The sequence below is a fragment of the Microcaecilia unicolor genome, chromosome 3 (genome assembly GCF_901765095.1).
Source record: "Microcaecilia unicolor chromosome 3, aMicUni1.1, whole genome shotgun sequence".
Taxonomy (NCBI): Eukaryota; Metazoa; Chordata; class Amphibia; order Gymnophiona; family Siphonopidae; genus Microcaecilia; species Microcaecilia unicolor.
Window position 1 is genome coordinate 443608163 of NC_044033.1, and position 16400 is coordinate 443624562.

Consider the following 16400-nt stretch of genomic DNA (forward strand, 5'->3'; position numbering starts at 1 on the left):
TTACATTGATATAGACTGGGAATTGACTGAGTCTAAGGGGTCAAAAGAGCTGCTTATCAAACAGGATGTATGACTGCATTTTGCCAAGATAACCAGTTGTTAAACTCCAATTAATAAGAGTAAGGATTGAAGACCCTAGCAACAGAGTTGGGTTTTGATGAGAAAAGAAGGCATATGGTCAAGGGAAGAGGTAGAAGAAGACATGCCCCTTGATATTCAGCTAGTGTTGAACCTGGATATTCAATGTTGGGCCATATCCAGTCACCAGAATTAAACATCTACTTTTTTAAAGCCTGCTAGTGCATGCCTAGTCATACCTAGTTACTTCGATATTCAGAGCTAACCTGCAATTTGTTAGCGCATAAAGATAGGACAGCATTTCATGTGCTAACACTGGCGGGATAGCTCTGAATATCAAGAGCTAACCAGACTCCACCCCTGAAATGCCCCAGACATAGCCAGCTTGTACTTTGGCGCTAACTAGTCATTCTCAGCAAAGATAACCAATTAACTGCTGCTGAAAATCACCGGATAGCTGCCGATAAACAAGTTAACCGGTTGGCAGCCATTCTTGGATGGTTAACTTACTTTGAATATCGGCCGTATAGACATTAAGATCTTAGGGGCTAATGCAGAAAAACATATGTAGAGCTGGCTCAGTGCACCACTGTTAAAGCAAAATTACTGACCCCAAAATACTGTGGCTTGTTGTAAGCAACAAGAATGCAAACTAGTGGTGCAAATCTGCAGCTCATTGCAAAATATCACCCTTCCTGTCAGTTCCTGAGCAGTGATTGATTCAGACACTAACAGGAAGAATGACACTTAAGAAAACAAGTCATTAGTGGTCTGCATTGGCCCTTATCTCTCATTCCTCCTGGCCCAACTTCCCTTTCCTCCTACTTAAACAAACGCTTCCCTGATGTACCTGGTATTTAGTGGTACATCTCCCACACTCCCCTGACCTGACATAAAATTATTCCCTGGTGTCTAATGGCCCCCTTCCCCTCGACCCCTCCAGACCCCCTACCTGAAAAAGGTAGGAGTGATGCCTAGTCACTCCTGCTTTGGCATCGCCATTTTTGAAAAAGGCAGTGCCCGGTCCCACATGGTGCATCCTGGAATGTACCAGGTGGGTCAGTCTGACACATCAGGGATTTTTTTCCCTTATTTGGTAGTTACATGGAGATTACCAAATAAGGAAAATATTGCTTTAAATGACAGACTGATCCCACCCAGTGCATCCCAGGAGGCATTCAGTGGGGACTGGGTGCCGCCATTTTCAAAGATGGTGGCACAGAACAGGAGCGAGTGGGCATCACTTCTGTCTCTTTCTGGTGGGAGGTCTGGGAGAGCTTAGGGAAGGAGTCGAGGGGTAGGAGGTGCCGCTAGACATTAGGCAGTTTAATTTCTGGTAGGGCAGGGGATCATTTTGGAGAGAAGTGAGATAGGGCTGATTCAGACTGTGAGGGCTCTGTACACCACCTCAAACCTGGCAGTAGGTTTCTGGCATTGTGCCCCCATGGCAGACATCATCACATAGCCCTGCATTGCTGTGGGCTAACGAATAGGCTCTTTATCAAACATTTTAATATGTTGTGCGCTGTCTACAACTGGAATAAACTTCAGTACTGGAACCCTTTGTACATACAGTGGCCATTAACGAGTAGGTTAACTGCTTGTTAATCGTGTGTTCCAGCTCACAGTAGCTTTCCGCATTGGCCCCCCTTAGTAACATAGTAACTGACGGCAGAAAAAGACCTGCACAGTCCATCCAGTCTGCCCAACAAGATAAACTCATATGTGCTACTTTTTGTGTATACCTTGATTTGTACCTTAGTAAGAGAGAAGGAAGATATCTCCTTAAAATAACACCAGTGGAGTGGAGAGAGGCGAGGTTATAAGCCTAAGAACACGATTACTTGGCCACACAAAATTATATCATCATTAGAACGCACAACTATAAGCTAAAACAATATGAAGGATAAAAATAGGGCTTCTGCTTTTGTGTATATAACTTATAAATATTGATTTTATCAATATGTTAGATATTTTTAAATTTTATGTAGCCAAACTAATTCACTGTCTTTGGGTTTATCTCCCTCCCAGAATCTCAGTCATCTCTCATTCATCCTGTTCTCTTATGTCCAGCTCTGATTCTGGTGGAGAATAGCTAGCAGCTGGAAGGGGAAGCAGGAGGAGGTCAGTCAGCTGGAGATAAGAATTTGTGGGACTGAGAAGCCTTCAGAGCAGAAAATGACTAAAGACAGAGGCAGGCAGTGATTTTCTAATGTTCATCTGATAAACATGGCTTTTAATTTTCCCCCCCAATTGGGGTATTTTAATCAATGTTTATAAGATAAAATCTGAAAGCAGAAATCCCAGATACACACTGCACAGGTGTAAAAAATACCTGAAATAATTTTAATATAGGTAAGTTTCATTATACATCTGAAAGATATTATTGTACATTAAGACCACAACAAAGTCATTGTTAATGTAAATAATGACCAAGGAAGCAAAAGCTTCTATAGAGCTGGTAAGATTTCCAGCGTTGCTTTTGCCCCGCTAGTCGAGTATATACGGTAACTCTGCAGCTTGCTGCCACCCACGTACCTTCATCATTAGCAGACAGTTTGCCATGGAGTACATCACCCGGCCCAGACGTGACCTCCACAGCTGAACAGAGGCTGCAAAAATAAGAGCAGCTTGTAAATGTGCACAGATAAATTAGAGGTTCTTTCTAGCCATCAATTACTGGTCCTATGAATTCTGATTTAAAAGATCCCCCTTGTTAACACCACTGGGTTTCAGCCTAGAATTTTTAATATTCTGCTGTGCTATAAGACAAACACGACACGGCTTCTCTGAAAGGGGCCAGGAATAGAACGGATGCAGCCGTGCAAAACCAACTGCCACTGCTCGATTTTTCTGTTCAGAGACGCTGCTAAATATATATAAAAAAATCCCCAAACATCTATTTTTCTAAAATAAGAACACTTAAAGCAAGTCAACCGTATGAAGGTAATGTTGGAGTTGTGACTTCAGTGGCAGAACACTGCGTGTCAGAGCTGTCTGGTCTGGATGTGAGCTTGCCTCTGGCTCGGTGAGACTCACTGCAGAGAAATCTGTCAAGCCTGCACACTGCGCTCCCCCCACCACAAATTTATTGTTCTAGGGCTTGCAAGCTTTAAAGGCACTTTCATTAGATTTCTTCCAGCTATGGCTTGTAAATGGACTTCTAGTATTCCAAGGGAAAGGTTCAGGAAAGATTAATTTTCTCAATAGTGTTAACGGCAACATGCTAATAAAAATTTATGGAGGAAATGTATTTTTTCGGTGCAATCGAAGGTGAGGGAAGGAATATGGCAAGGCCAAGATATTAAAAAAAAAACCCCATCTTCTATTTAGTTAATTTCTTTGACCTGGATACAATGTTTTGATAATTCTGTAAAGAGAAAACATTGGGGGAATCGCAAGTCTTGGTGCTTTAGGCTTTAAAGACAGGGTGTCAATGATCAAAAAAGTAGAAGATTTTTTTTTTAAATTTTATTTTAGTTACATTTGTACCCTGCGCTTTCCCACTCATGGCAGGCTCAATGCGGCTTACATATACAGGTACTTATTTGTACCTGGGGCAATGGAGGGTTAAGTGACTTGCCCAGAGTCACAAGGAGCTGTGCCTGAAGTGGGAATGGAACTCAGTTCCTCAGGACCAGAGTCCACCACCCTAACCACTAGGCCACTCCTCCACTCTGATAGCTCTGGAAGAGAGGGCTAACTGCATAGCTGTGACAGACTTGACTACCCTGTATGGGAGTGAATGTGTGTGAGTGTCTGAACGGAGCCCATTGCCTTTCTAGCTGCTATAGGAGGCTGTTGCATATAATAAAAGGGGGTTAAGGTACTATTATTATTATTATTATTTGTGACATTTATATCCCACATTATCCCAAACAAGTTTGAGTTCAATGTTGCTTACAATAAACAGTATAGGATACATAACATTTTGCTGCACTTTGTTGAAGAGGAATCTTTTCTGGTGAGAAGTTGGGAATTTAGTATGACACTGGTGAATCTGCAAGGAATCTGTTGCCATTTATGTACCCCACCAATTAAAAAGCTAATGATATTTAGTCAGTATAGTAGGAGAAAGTAGTACCACTCAATGTAGTGTAGATGGAACAAAGACTGTGAACTTACAGACTCCAATTTGACTCCCCTAGTCACCAATTACTATATAACCTTTTTTGTAAGCCACTTAACCATTCTGTACTTAAACTTGTTTAGTAAACTGTAACCATATGATGTGAATTATCCTGTACTGTACTGTGTACACTGATGGAAATGCATGTGCAAAGGTTCTGATGAACCCTTCACCAAGGAACTGTGTTCCTCCACCAGAAGATATATTGAGATTGGAAAGAGTAATGAGTGGATTAAGCTATTTGCTACGGTTTCCCCATAAAAGTGTCATCAGTGGTACAATCCTGTATTTAATATCTTGACCCAAAAAAGATTCTAGAAGGAGTAGAAGTCAGAATGGAATATGGAGAGGAAAGCAGTCAGTGCCTTGTCTCTGAATTCACAGCTTATGTGTGGTGCCACACAGTCCACCTCTGTAGTGACACAGTTAGCTACATGCTGTGCTGTCTGTTCCTAAATTACAGCTGGTGTGAAGTACATAAGTACATAAGTAGTGCCATACTGGGAAAGACCAAAGGTCCATCTAGCCCAGCATCCTGTCACCGACAGTGGCCAATCCAGGTCAAGGGCACCTGGCACGCTCCCCAAACGTAAAAACATTCCAGACAAGTTATACCTAAAAATGCGGAATTTTTCCAAGTCCATTTAATAGCGGTCTATGGACTTGTCCTTTAGGAATCTATCTAACCCCTTTTTAAACTCCGTCAAGTTAACCGCCCGTACCACGTTCTCCGGCAACGAATTCCAGAGTCTAATTACCGTTGGGTGAAGAAAAATTTTCTCCGATTCGTTTTAAATTTACCACACTGTAGCTTCAACTCATGCCCTCTAGTCCTAGTATTTTTGGATAGCGTGAACAGTCGCTTCACATCCACCCGATCCATTCCACTCATTATTTTATACACTTCTATCATATCTCCCCTCAGCCGTCTCTTCTCCAAGCTGAAAAGCCCTAGCCTTCTCAGCCTCTCTTCATAGGAAAGTCGTCCCATCCCCACTATCATTTTCGTCGCCCTTCGCTGTACCTTTTCCAATTCTACTATATCTTTTTTGAGATACGGAGACCAGTACTGAACACAATACTCCAGGTGCGGTCGCACCATGGAGCGATACAACGGCATTATAACATCTGCACACCTGGACTCCATACCCTTCCTAATAACACCCAACATTCTATTCGCTTTCCTAGCCGCAGCAGCACACTGAGCAGAAGGTTTCAGCGTATCATCGACGACGACACCCAGATCCCTTTCTTGATCCGTAACTCCTAACGCGGAACCTTGCAAGACGTAGCTATAATTCGGGTTCCTCTTACCCACATGCATCACTTTGCACTTGTCAACATTGAACTTCATCTGCCACTTGCACGCCCATTCTCCCAGTCTCGCAAGGTCCTCCTGTAATCGTTCACATTCCTCCTGCGACTTGACGACCCTGAATAATTTTGTGTCATCAGCGAATTTAATTACCTCACTAGTTATTCCCATCTCTAGGTCATTTATAAATACATTAAAAAGCAACGGACCCAGCACAGACCCCTGCGGGACCCCACTAACTACCCTCCTCCACTGAGAATACTGGCCACGCAATCCTACTCTCTGCTTCCTATCTTTCAACCAGTTCTTAATCCATAATAATACCCTACCTCCGATTCCATGACTCTGCAATTTCTTCAGGAGTCTTTCGTGCGGCACTTTGTCAAACGCCTTCTGAAAATCCAGATATACAATATCAACCGGCTCCCCATTGTCCACATGTTTGCTTACCCCCTCAAAAAAATGCATTAGATTGGTGAGGCAAGACTTCCCTTCACTAAATCCGTGCTGACTTTGTCTCATCAGTCCATGTTTTTGTATATGCTCTGCAATTTTATTCTTAATAATAGCCTCCACCATCTTGCCCGGCACCGACGTCAGACTCTCCATGCTGCGAAAATACATTTCTGGGATGTTTCTCCATGCTGGGAAAGTAAAGACATCTGGGACTGTCTTCAAAGGAAGAGAATCCTGGTTTAAAGTTCCAGTGTGAACAGTGTGTGGTTGAAGTACTGTCTGATATGGAGTAGGGGGAAAGGTGACCAGTAAGCTTAGCTGATATATCAACATCTCATCTGGCTATCATGCTGAAGGAAAGAAAAAGGAGAGAGTTGTCCCCATCTGGTGTCTTGTCTGAAGAATTTCAGGGAGGTGAGAGAGAAGGAAAAATTATGTTTCTTACCTGATAATTTTCTTTCCTTTAGTCCCAACAGATCAATCCAGAGATGAGTGGGGTTATGTCCACATACCAGCAGGTGGAGATAGAGAGATCGCCAGAGCTCTGCCATAAAGGATACTGTGCAGTAGCCTCACTTACAGTATGTTCGATACCAAAGCAGTACGGAGCCCATGAGCCCATAGAGAAAACTCCTGCCTCTAACACCAAGAAGGGAAGAACCAGTGGCAATTGTGGTCAGTCAACCATGGTCTTTCCCCGGCATCATCCGTCCACTGAAAACAACTCCTGCAATCAAACTCAAACTCCAGACTTCAAGAAGATGACACACAGATCCAACACCATGCCGCAAAGTAATCCAAGGGTGGGCCTCTGGACTGATATGTTGGGACTAAAGGAAAGAAAATTTTCAGGTAAGAAACATAATATTTTTCCTTCCATTATGTCCCACAGATCAATCTAGTGGGACATACCAAAGCAGTCCACAATTAGGGTGGGACGTGGTAATCTCTGAATATAGGTATGCTGCCCCAAAGGCCTCGACTTCCTGACCAACAGTAGGCAAACATGGATGTTGCAGCAAAGGAAGAGCCACCAGTCAACTCAGAGCAGTCCATGGAGACCGCAGAAGCAAATAGCAGCCCAGGGAGGGAAGGAGCAACAAAACATCCCTGACATCTTTTGTTATCTATTTGATTCAATGTCTGTGTGATAAATTATATGTTGGACAAACATCACACTCTTTCAAAATAAGGATAATAGAACATAAAAGTACTATTGTTACACATAAGGACACTCCTTTGGAAAATCATTGTAGAGAATTGAATCTTGATTTTTTTCTCATTAAAATGTATGGTTATAGATTGAGTAGCTCCACATAAGTGTGGAGGAGACAGAAGAAAACATCATCTTATGAAGTTGGAACAACGGTGGATATTTAGATTGAAATCATTGGAACCTACAGGGTTAAATGGGAAAACAGAGTGGTTCCATTTCTTTTGACACAAGAGGAATCCGTATGTATTGGTCCATCTTCCTTTGCTATGATTGGATAGTTCCGTGATGGTGTTAAGCAGCGAATAATGTGTTGCTGAATATTGCAGTAAGTGTTGATATCTACTTTAATATATGTTTTTGCTGCATCATATTTTGTCTGTTAAAGGTGCCTGCAGCTGGAATGACTCTGCTGTTCCCGCAGTTTGTCGAACCACTGGCAATCATCAGAGGCAGAGGGATAATCAGAAAATGGTGCTACAGGCATGTGGAAATAAGTTAAGTGGTTTTGGATAAGAAATAATTAAAAAAAAGTTTAAAATATTAGTTACACTACAAAAGGACACAAGGGAGGTTTTTTAAGCCTATGATTGCAACAAAACCAATATATTTGAAAATAATTCCTGGCTTTCTGAGGCTTTTTCCTCCCTGTGATTTTAAAAGCACAGTAGATATCTTTCAGCCATTAAATGTATGTGAGGATTGTTACAGGAGATATAAAGTGAATAGGATCTTACTTCCTTCTATTTTTTGGTAGTGTAAGCTAAGACAAGGAGAAAGCCATGCAAAGAATGAAGAAACCCTATAAACAGGGGAAGTAGCTCAATCCCACAGAGAACAGGGTCACAAAAGAGCGGAGCTCAAGGACAGAAGACCACCAGAAAGCAGAGCCTGACTGGAGGAACCATCAGTAGCTGGCTGAACCCTACAGTGTCCCAAACAGGAAAGCAGACACGAGAAGCTGCCTCATGCTTGGGCACCCATGCAGGACCTTGGCCTACCCCAGAGAGGCAGGCAGGGCCAAGATCCAGAGAATAGCTATATTGCAAGGCAAGGGGATGTGTCCAGCTGTAGCCGTGGAAAACAAGAAAGTGGCCCACAAAGGAATCCAGGAACAAGAGAGAAACAGAGAGAAGTCCCATGGTGATCTCCCGCCTGGTCCAATAGAGAGTGATCGGAATAACAACCACTGATGGAGCAGAGCTACCCAGGTGGAACAGTAATCCGATCAACGAACCAAGATGTAACCAAGAGGAATTGTAATGAGCATAGGATGAATCCCAGGCCTTGACCCGCTACTAGGATTAGAGAAAGAGTCCCATGATGGACAAGATCCCCGCTGCCCAGACCACATAAGAGGAATTGAAGATCCTCCATAGGATCAGAGCAAGGCTCGATGAGTAAAAATCAGAGTCTGGATGCCAAGGACTAAGTCAGAACCAGGCTAGGTGCAACAGCCAAGGCCTGCACTAAGCGAACCAGAAGGGCCAGGACCAATGACCTGCACGGTCGGCCCAGGGTAGCAAACATCAGATAGAGCCGGAGGCAGCGGAGCCAGGCAAGGCTCAATGGCTGACCACAGAACTAGGCCAAGCCTGATGGCTGGAACTGGAACTACGCCAGGCTGGATGTCTGGAGCCGTGGCTAGACAAGTCCCAATGGCCAAAGCCGGAGCTAGGCAAGGCTCCACGGTCAGCGGCTGGAACTAGACAAGGCTCTCCTGCCGGAGCCACAACTAGGCAAGGCTCCACGGCTGAAACGAGCTAGGCAAGGCTGGATGGGCGAATTCAGAGCTAGACAAGGCTCAACAGCCGGGGCCAGAGCTAGGCCAGACTCGACAGATGGAGTCTGAGCCAGGCAAGGCTCGACAGCTGGAGCTGAGGGAAAGCAAGGCTTGACAACCAGAGCCGGAGGTGGAGTGAGGCCAGGCTCGATGGTAGGAGCCAGGGCTAGGCAAGGCAACACAGCCAGAGTCTGAGTCTGGTAAGGCTCACTGGTCAGAGCCGGCAGCAGGTGAGGCTTGACAGCTGGAGCTGGGCAAGGCTCGTTGGCCTGAGCTGGAGCCAGAGCGAGATCAGGCACGACAGCCCAAGCCGGTGCTAGGCAAGGGCCGATGGCCAGAGCTGGAGCTAGGCAGAGCCAGACAACTGAAGTCAGAGCAAAGCTCGATGTTCAGGGGTCGACAGCCAAAGCCTGACTCAGGTGAGGGTTGACAGCCATAGCCTGACTCAGGTGAGGCCCAACAGCCAGAGCTGGAGCGAGGCTAGGCTGGATGACCAACCTCGGAGCTGGGGTGAGTTGTGACAGCTGGAACTGAAGTTAAATAAGGGTCAACAGTAGCGCTGCATCTAAACTAGCCGCTACGGAACAAGCCAGAACAAAGTTAAGTCTGACGGCTAGGGCTAGAGCCAGACCAGTTCAACTGAAATTAAACAAGGGTCAACAGTAGTGCCGCATCTAGGCTAGGTGCTACAGAAGAAGCCAGAGCAAAGTTAAGTCTAATGGCTAGGGCTAGAGCCAGGCTGGTTCAATGACCAGAGCTGGAACCAGGCTCGATGGCCAGCCAGAGGAAGGCCTGGCTTGCTGAGCCAAAGGGAGGCCACACTGGATGGTTGAAGCCAGACCAGATGTGACAGCCAGAGCTGGAGCAAGAGTAAGCCCGACTGGCAGAATGGGGGCCAGGCACTATGACCAGAGGCTGAGCAAAATCAGGCAGAATGGTCAGAAATGAAGCTAGGAATGAAGACCAAAACAGGAGGCAGGCCAGGGGAAATGGTCAGAGGTGGGGCTCTGCTCGGTGCGATGGCTAGACAGCTAAGACTCCCCGATTGCCAGAGCCAAGGCTGACGGCCGAAGGCACACACTGTCTGCTTTAAAATCCCCTAGTAGCCCCATGTGAGAAGGACTTCAGAAAACGGGTGAAGTTGAAAACCACTATATGGACTGACGCCGCAGACAACCCCCACCGTGAGGGATCTTGGGTAGAACCTCTACGGCTGTCCAAGTGGAGATAAGGCTAAGAGTTGCAGAAGCCACCAGAACAGCAGAGAGACAAGGGCCAGGCAACCAAGGCATGAATAGCAGAAGAAAAAGGAACCTCCAAAGGTGACAGGAAACTGGGAACCCCATAGGAGCCAAAGAGGACTGCCTAATTGACAGAGCAAATTGTCAAGCTCTGTAGCAGACAGGTCCAGTCGAGAACTGATATAGTTGCAAAGGAGAAGGATACAGCAGAGAAGTTCCCTACGGGACAGAGGAATTGAAGATCATCCATAGGCAAGAAGGGACCAAAACCTCTGTAGGAGGAGGAGTGAACCGACATGTAACCGAGAACCCTATAGGTTACAGATACCTATAGATGACAGAGAGAATGAAGAGCTGCACCAAGAACACCAGTTAAGAGCCACAAAAATCAAGGTCCACAAAGGTGACAGACTGATCTGGGACTCTGCACACCAACCCCTCAGACAGGCAAAAAAAAAAAAAAAAAACAGAGCGGCAAACTCCCAGCACAGAGACGACAGGCCTGAACCCCACTGGCAGAGAAGATAGGCACAGAGTTAAATACAGCCAAAAAGGACAGAGATGCTCCATATGACAAGGAACATCTGACAAAGCTTGCAACCTAATCAAGGAGGTCATGCCTCTGCAGGGAGCTGTGCGCTATCCACATCCAAAATTGCGGCAGTGCGACTATTTATGCGCCAAGTGGCTGACCCAAAACCACCCCAGAATGTGATAACACCTCCACAGTAGGACCGCAAGGAAGAAAGCTTACAAAGAGCTATCAAAAAATGCCCAATGCGCAAAGCGAGAAGTCTAGCCAAATGAAGAAGCCATAACCCTGAAATATAGGCCAGACCGGAAGTGTCCAAAATATTAGATTTTTTTTTTTTAAACAAGTGCAGACAGAAAGGATACCCTCCAAAAAGGTGCTGAAAATAGGGAATCGCCGATAGCCCAACTGTTTAACACATCAATCCAAAAAGCATATCACGAAGCTGCATGCGAAGAAGGCTGAAAGGCAGAGCAGGCAGAAAGACACCCACATCATTCCCTTGTGAGTTACCAAGGGCAGCATGCTGAATAGGTCTGGCAGCAACACCCCTGCAATGCAGAGGAGACTCACGCTCCGAGACGGATGCCATACCCAGATGGCAGACATGCACACACGACTGGCGCAAAGCCCACCACAAACCAACCTCCTTCGAAGTTCCTGCTGACTAACGTGGGAAGGCCCTCCGGGCAGAAGAAAACCCAAGGATGCCAGAAACCAGGCAGGGAGAGGCCAGACAGCGCGGGTACAAGCACATAACAGCATGAAGTCATAGACGCAGCCCAAACTGGCCAGCACTAACCGGCACCAAGGTGCTTGCAGAGAGAGGAAGAGCTAGTAGAAATACACGCCAGCTAGACCAGCATACAAACCTCCACTGTACAGCAACAGCCAAAATGACTGAAATACAGGCAAGTACTGATCGAGTCAGAAGCATAGCAGAGGCAGATTCACTGAAGAAATGGTGCAAATGTTATTTTATCAATCAATCAATTAATTAATTTCAAAGAGGCAGGAGGTACAATTGCCATGTGTCAGCCGAAGATCACAGGCCCACAAGAAGACCACAGAAGTGGGTAAGGGGAGGGGAGGGACCTGGCCCCACCAGGAGCAATAGTATGCTGGAGCTGGCTTGAACTGGCTCATAAGAGCCAGTTGTTAAATTTTGCTGAATTTTGTGAACTGGTTGTTGATGGAGCCAGGCAGCCAGCACACAAACATCTGGGCTTATTTTCTCCTCCCCCGGCCCCCATCTGCCCCTGAGTCCAGCATACCTCAGCTTCCTACCTCATCATATCTTCCCTCAGATCTATCCCCCCTCATCGCTGTCTGTCAAATTTTACTCTTCCAGCACCGCTAGTGGTAACATGCTGCCTGGCCAACCCGGAGCCTTTTCTCTGCCAGATCCCGCCCACACGTAAGCAGGAAGTTGCATCAGCAGGGCAGGAAACAGCAGAGAAAAGGCTCCGGGTTGGCCAGGCAGCATGTTACCGCTAGAGCTGCTGGAAGAGTAAGATTTGAAGGATGACCGGTGAGGGAATGGATATCTGAGAAGCTGAGAGAGGTACAGACTCTCGGGGGAGTGGGAGGTAATGCTGTGTTTGGTTGAGAACAGGAGATAGCATGAAGTAAAAAAAAAAAAAAAAGTCAAAGCTAATTAGGTTAGTCTGTTTCCCCTTCTCGCATAGCTGTCTTCGCCATAAACTCAAAACAAAAGCAAGCAAACCAATGAGCTGCTGCATCCGCCTTGTCGTTTTTTATTGTTGGTAGCATTTTAATTTAGTCTCACTTATATTTTCAAACATGCCAGCTTGTGCAGCATACAGATGTACACAGATGTCAGAGGAAGTAAAATAACGGAATAACTTTTCATAGATAGAGTAGTAATCTAATATAATAAAACGCACCGTGAACGTTCTAATGAGGACAACGTTCTGTGAAGCCATCTGACGTCACTGAAGCTGTAGGGTTCGTGGATTCGTGGTGTGAAGCCTCCCTTCAAGCCAGCCAGCCAGCCGTCTCTGCCCCGCCCTCGCGACAAAACAAACAAATCCGGAAGCGAAACGTCAGGGAAGGAGGCGGCGCTCCCGACGTCTAGCCTTCCCTTCGCTGTGTTCCGCCTTCAAAATAAGGCGGAACACAGCGAAGGGAAAGCTACACGTCGGGAGCGCCGCCTCCTTCCCTGACGCTTCGCTGCCGGAAACGCCACGGAGGTAAATTGAAAAAGAAGAAAAAAAAAAACCAAAACGATGCATGGATGCGAAGGGGGGGAGGAGAAGAGGGCGGGCCAGGCTGGGACATGGGATAGAGAGGAGCATGGATGCGAGGGGGGGGGGGTCATGGAAGGGAGAGAGGGGACTTGCTGGAAAAGGATGAATGGAGGCGGCAGGGGACAGAGGAGCATGGATGGGCATGGATTGGGAGGGCAGGGCTCAGGGAGAGAGGGGAATTGCTGGAAAGGGATGAATGGAGGGGGCAGGGGACAGAGGAGCATGGATGGGCATGGATTGGAAGGGCAGGACTCAGGGAGAGGGGAATTGCTGGATAGGGATGAATGGAGGGGACAGATGGGCATGGATGGATATGGATTGCAGGGCAGGCCTCAGGGAGAGAGGGGAATTGCTGGATAGGGATGAATGGAGGGGCCAGGTGACAAAGGAGCATGGATGGGCATGGATTGGAAGGGCAGGACTCAGGGAGAGGGGAATTGCTGGATAGGGATGAATGGAGGGGACAGATGGGCATGGATGGATATGGATTGCAGGGCAGGCCTCAGGCAGAGAGGGGAATTACTGGAAAGGGATGAATGGAGGGGGCAGGGGACAGAGGAGCATGGATGGGCATGGATTGGAAGGGCAGGACTCAGGGAGAGGGGAATTGCTGGATAGGGATGAATAGAGGAGACAGATGGGCATGGATGGATATGGATTGCAGGGCAGGCCTCAGGGAGAGAGGGCAATTGCTGGATAGGGATGAATGGAGGGGCCAGGTGACAAAGGAGCATGGATGGGCATGGATTGGAAGGGCAGGACTCAGGGAGAGGGGAAATGCTGGATAGGGATGAATGGAGGGAACAGATGGGCATGGATGGATATGGATTGCAGGGCAGGCCTCAGGCAGAGAGGGAAAATGCTGGTTAGGGATGAATGGAGGGGGCAGGTGACAGAGAAACATGGATGGCCATGGATTGGGAGGGCAGGGCTCAGGGAGAGAGGGGAATTGCTGGAAAGGGATGAATGGAGGGGGCAGGGGACAGAGGAGCATGGATGGGCATTGATTGGGAGGGCAGGGCTCAGGGAGAGAGGGGAATTGCTGGAAAAGGATGAATGGAGGGGCCAGGGGACAGATGGCCATGGATTGGGAGGGCAGGCTCACACTCTCTCTCTGATATACAATGTCTTTCTGACTCTCACTCTCACACACTCTGTCTCACACTGTATCACATTCACTCTCTATGTGCCACACAGTCACTCACACACTCGCTTGGTCTCATACACTCACTCAAACAGAGAATCTGTGTCTCACACACACTCTCTCTCTCTCCCACACACACACACTCTCTCTCACACTGTGTCTCACATACACACTTGCACACACTCTCATTCTCACACACACACTCTCTCACAAACACACTCACACCCAGACTCACTCACTCTCTCTCACACACACTCACACTTTCACTCTGACTCTCAAACAGTCACTCTCACATACACTCTCCCAAACATACACACTCCGAGGAAAACCTTGCTAGCGCCCGTTTCATTTGTGTCAGAAACGGGCCTTTTTTACTAGTTTGTTATAAATCGTACTTAGTGTGTCATTTGAGGGGAGCTGGTTATAGGCCCACCCTAGCATGTGTTGCATTTGTGCAGATATTTTTTTCTCCTGGTAAAGGGCCACTAAAACAGATATCATGTTATAAGAATCAGGTGCTCAACATTCAGAGTTTCTATTTATTTATTTACCCGCTTGTTTACTAAAGGTTAATGGGCCCTGCTGCAGATAACTCGAGCTAAGCTTTAGTAAACAACCCCCTTAGTTACTTATTTATGACATTTATATCCCACATTAAATATGAATTAGGTTGAAACCTGGCAGCATTAAAAAAAAAAATTTCCTGCGCCTATATCAAAAGAGAAAGATGGTTTGTGGGAACTTGCTTCTTTTGTTTTGTTGGAATACAGTGGCATATTATTATAGAAAAGCACTTAATATTGTTTATTGCTACTATTTAAAAGAGAAACAATGAATAATGAGGACAGAGCTACCTTCATGCAGAAGTCCAGAGAAAGTTTAAATGTGTTGTTTATGGCTTTACTTGTTTTGTACTTGTTTTGTACTGCTTTTGGTCCTACTGTTCTGTACATCTGTTGTGTTATTTTATTGAGTGAAAATAGTTGGGTGGGCTTATAGGAAGGAAGGGGAGTACGGGAGGGGAAGGGTTCTTGGGGTTGCATGGCCACATGGAATTTACAGTAAAGAATATTGTATATTTTAATATTTTTTGTAAATTGGTTACTACACTGTACCTTTGTACCAATAAAATGTATAATAGTTATGTACATATATATCACTTTTTTTTAGGGGGGATGAGCCTGTTATTAAACATTTACCAGCACACCACTGATCAGGTGTACCCCAACAGACAGGAAGTGGCTGTATGTGTGTGTGAGAGACAGAAACTGTGGTTGGATGTGTGTATAGGAAAAGAGAGATAATTCAGTAGACAATCTTAAGAAATAAGGTTGTGTACCTATTTTGTGTGGATATGGGAAACCATGTATGTTTGGCGTGGGTGCACCAAGGTTATTTTAAAGTAAGGCTTTAGTTGTGTGTTTGAGGTAGGCTGAATAATTTAATATCTGTAAAACTAAGCATTAAAATAAATAAATTTAGGGCGAGATTAAAACAATACACATAAAGGGACAAATAGAATTAAAACAAGGAGGAAAGTTTCTGCAGCAGAATGGAAAGGAGCATGAATATAATGATTTGAAAAGCTATATAATTTTAGTTTTTAAATGACAATGCCATTCATGTATACTGGAGAATAAGTTTTTGTAGTGTGTCAGATATATCACTGACTGTCCAGCTTCTTTTCGAAAGAGAAAAACGCCTATAGTGTGACCTAAATCAGGGAGATAGACGTTTGTCTCGCAAAGGCGCCCAAATCGGTATAATCGAAAGCCGATTTTGGGCATTTCCAACTGCACTCCATCGCGGAAACGAATAAAGTTGACGGGGCGTGTCGGAGGCGTGGTGGAGGCGGAACTGGGGCGTGGTTATCAGCCGAGGAGAGATGGGCATCTTTAGCTGATAATCGAAAAAAAAAAGGCGTTTTTACCGCTATTTTGGGTCACTTTTTTTGGGACCCTTCTTTTTCACGAACAAGTCCCAAAAAAGTGCTCCAACTGCCCAGATGACCACTGGAGGGAATCGGGGATGACCTCCCCGGACTCCCCCAGTGGTTACTAACCCCCTCCCACCAAAAAACCCCCACTTTAAAAACTTTTTTTCCAGCCTCTATGCCAGCCTCAAATGCCGTACCACCTCCATGACAGCAGAATGTGTTTGATCCTCTCACAGCCTTTCCCTGGATCAGATGTGTCTCTCGGGTGCACTACAGGGTCACATCAGCACTGCATTGTGGTGG

At 46.0% G+C, this 16400-nt stretch overlaps 1 protein-coding gene across 2 annotated transcripts in view; it reads right to left on the bottom strand.

The window, feature by feature from the left end:
• Positions 1-16400, bottom strand: part of TRAPPC12 (trafficking protein particle complex 12) — a 318722-nt gene that overhangs the window by 50729 nt on the left and 251593 nt on the right. Inside the window, exon 8 of one of the 2 annotated variants that reach the window (XM_030198920.1) lies at positions 2617-2690. The exons of the other annotated variant lie outside the window; for it this stretch is intronic. Coding sequence (XP_030054780.1) covers positions 2617-2690 — 74 coding nt within the window. The remainder of the gene's footprint in view (positions 1-2616; positions 2691-16400) is intronic. 2 annotated transcript variants of the gene reach the window in all.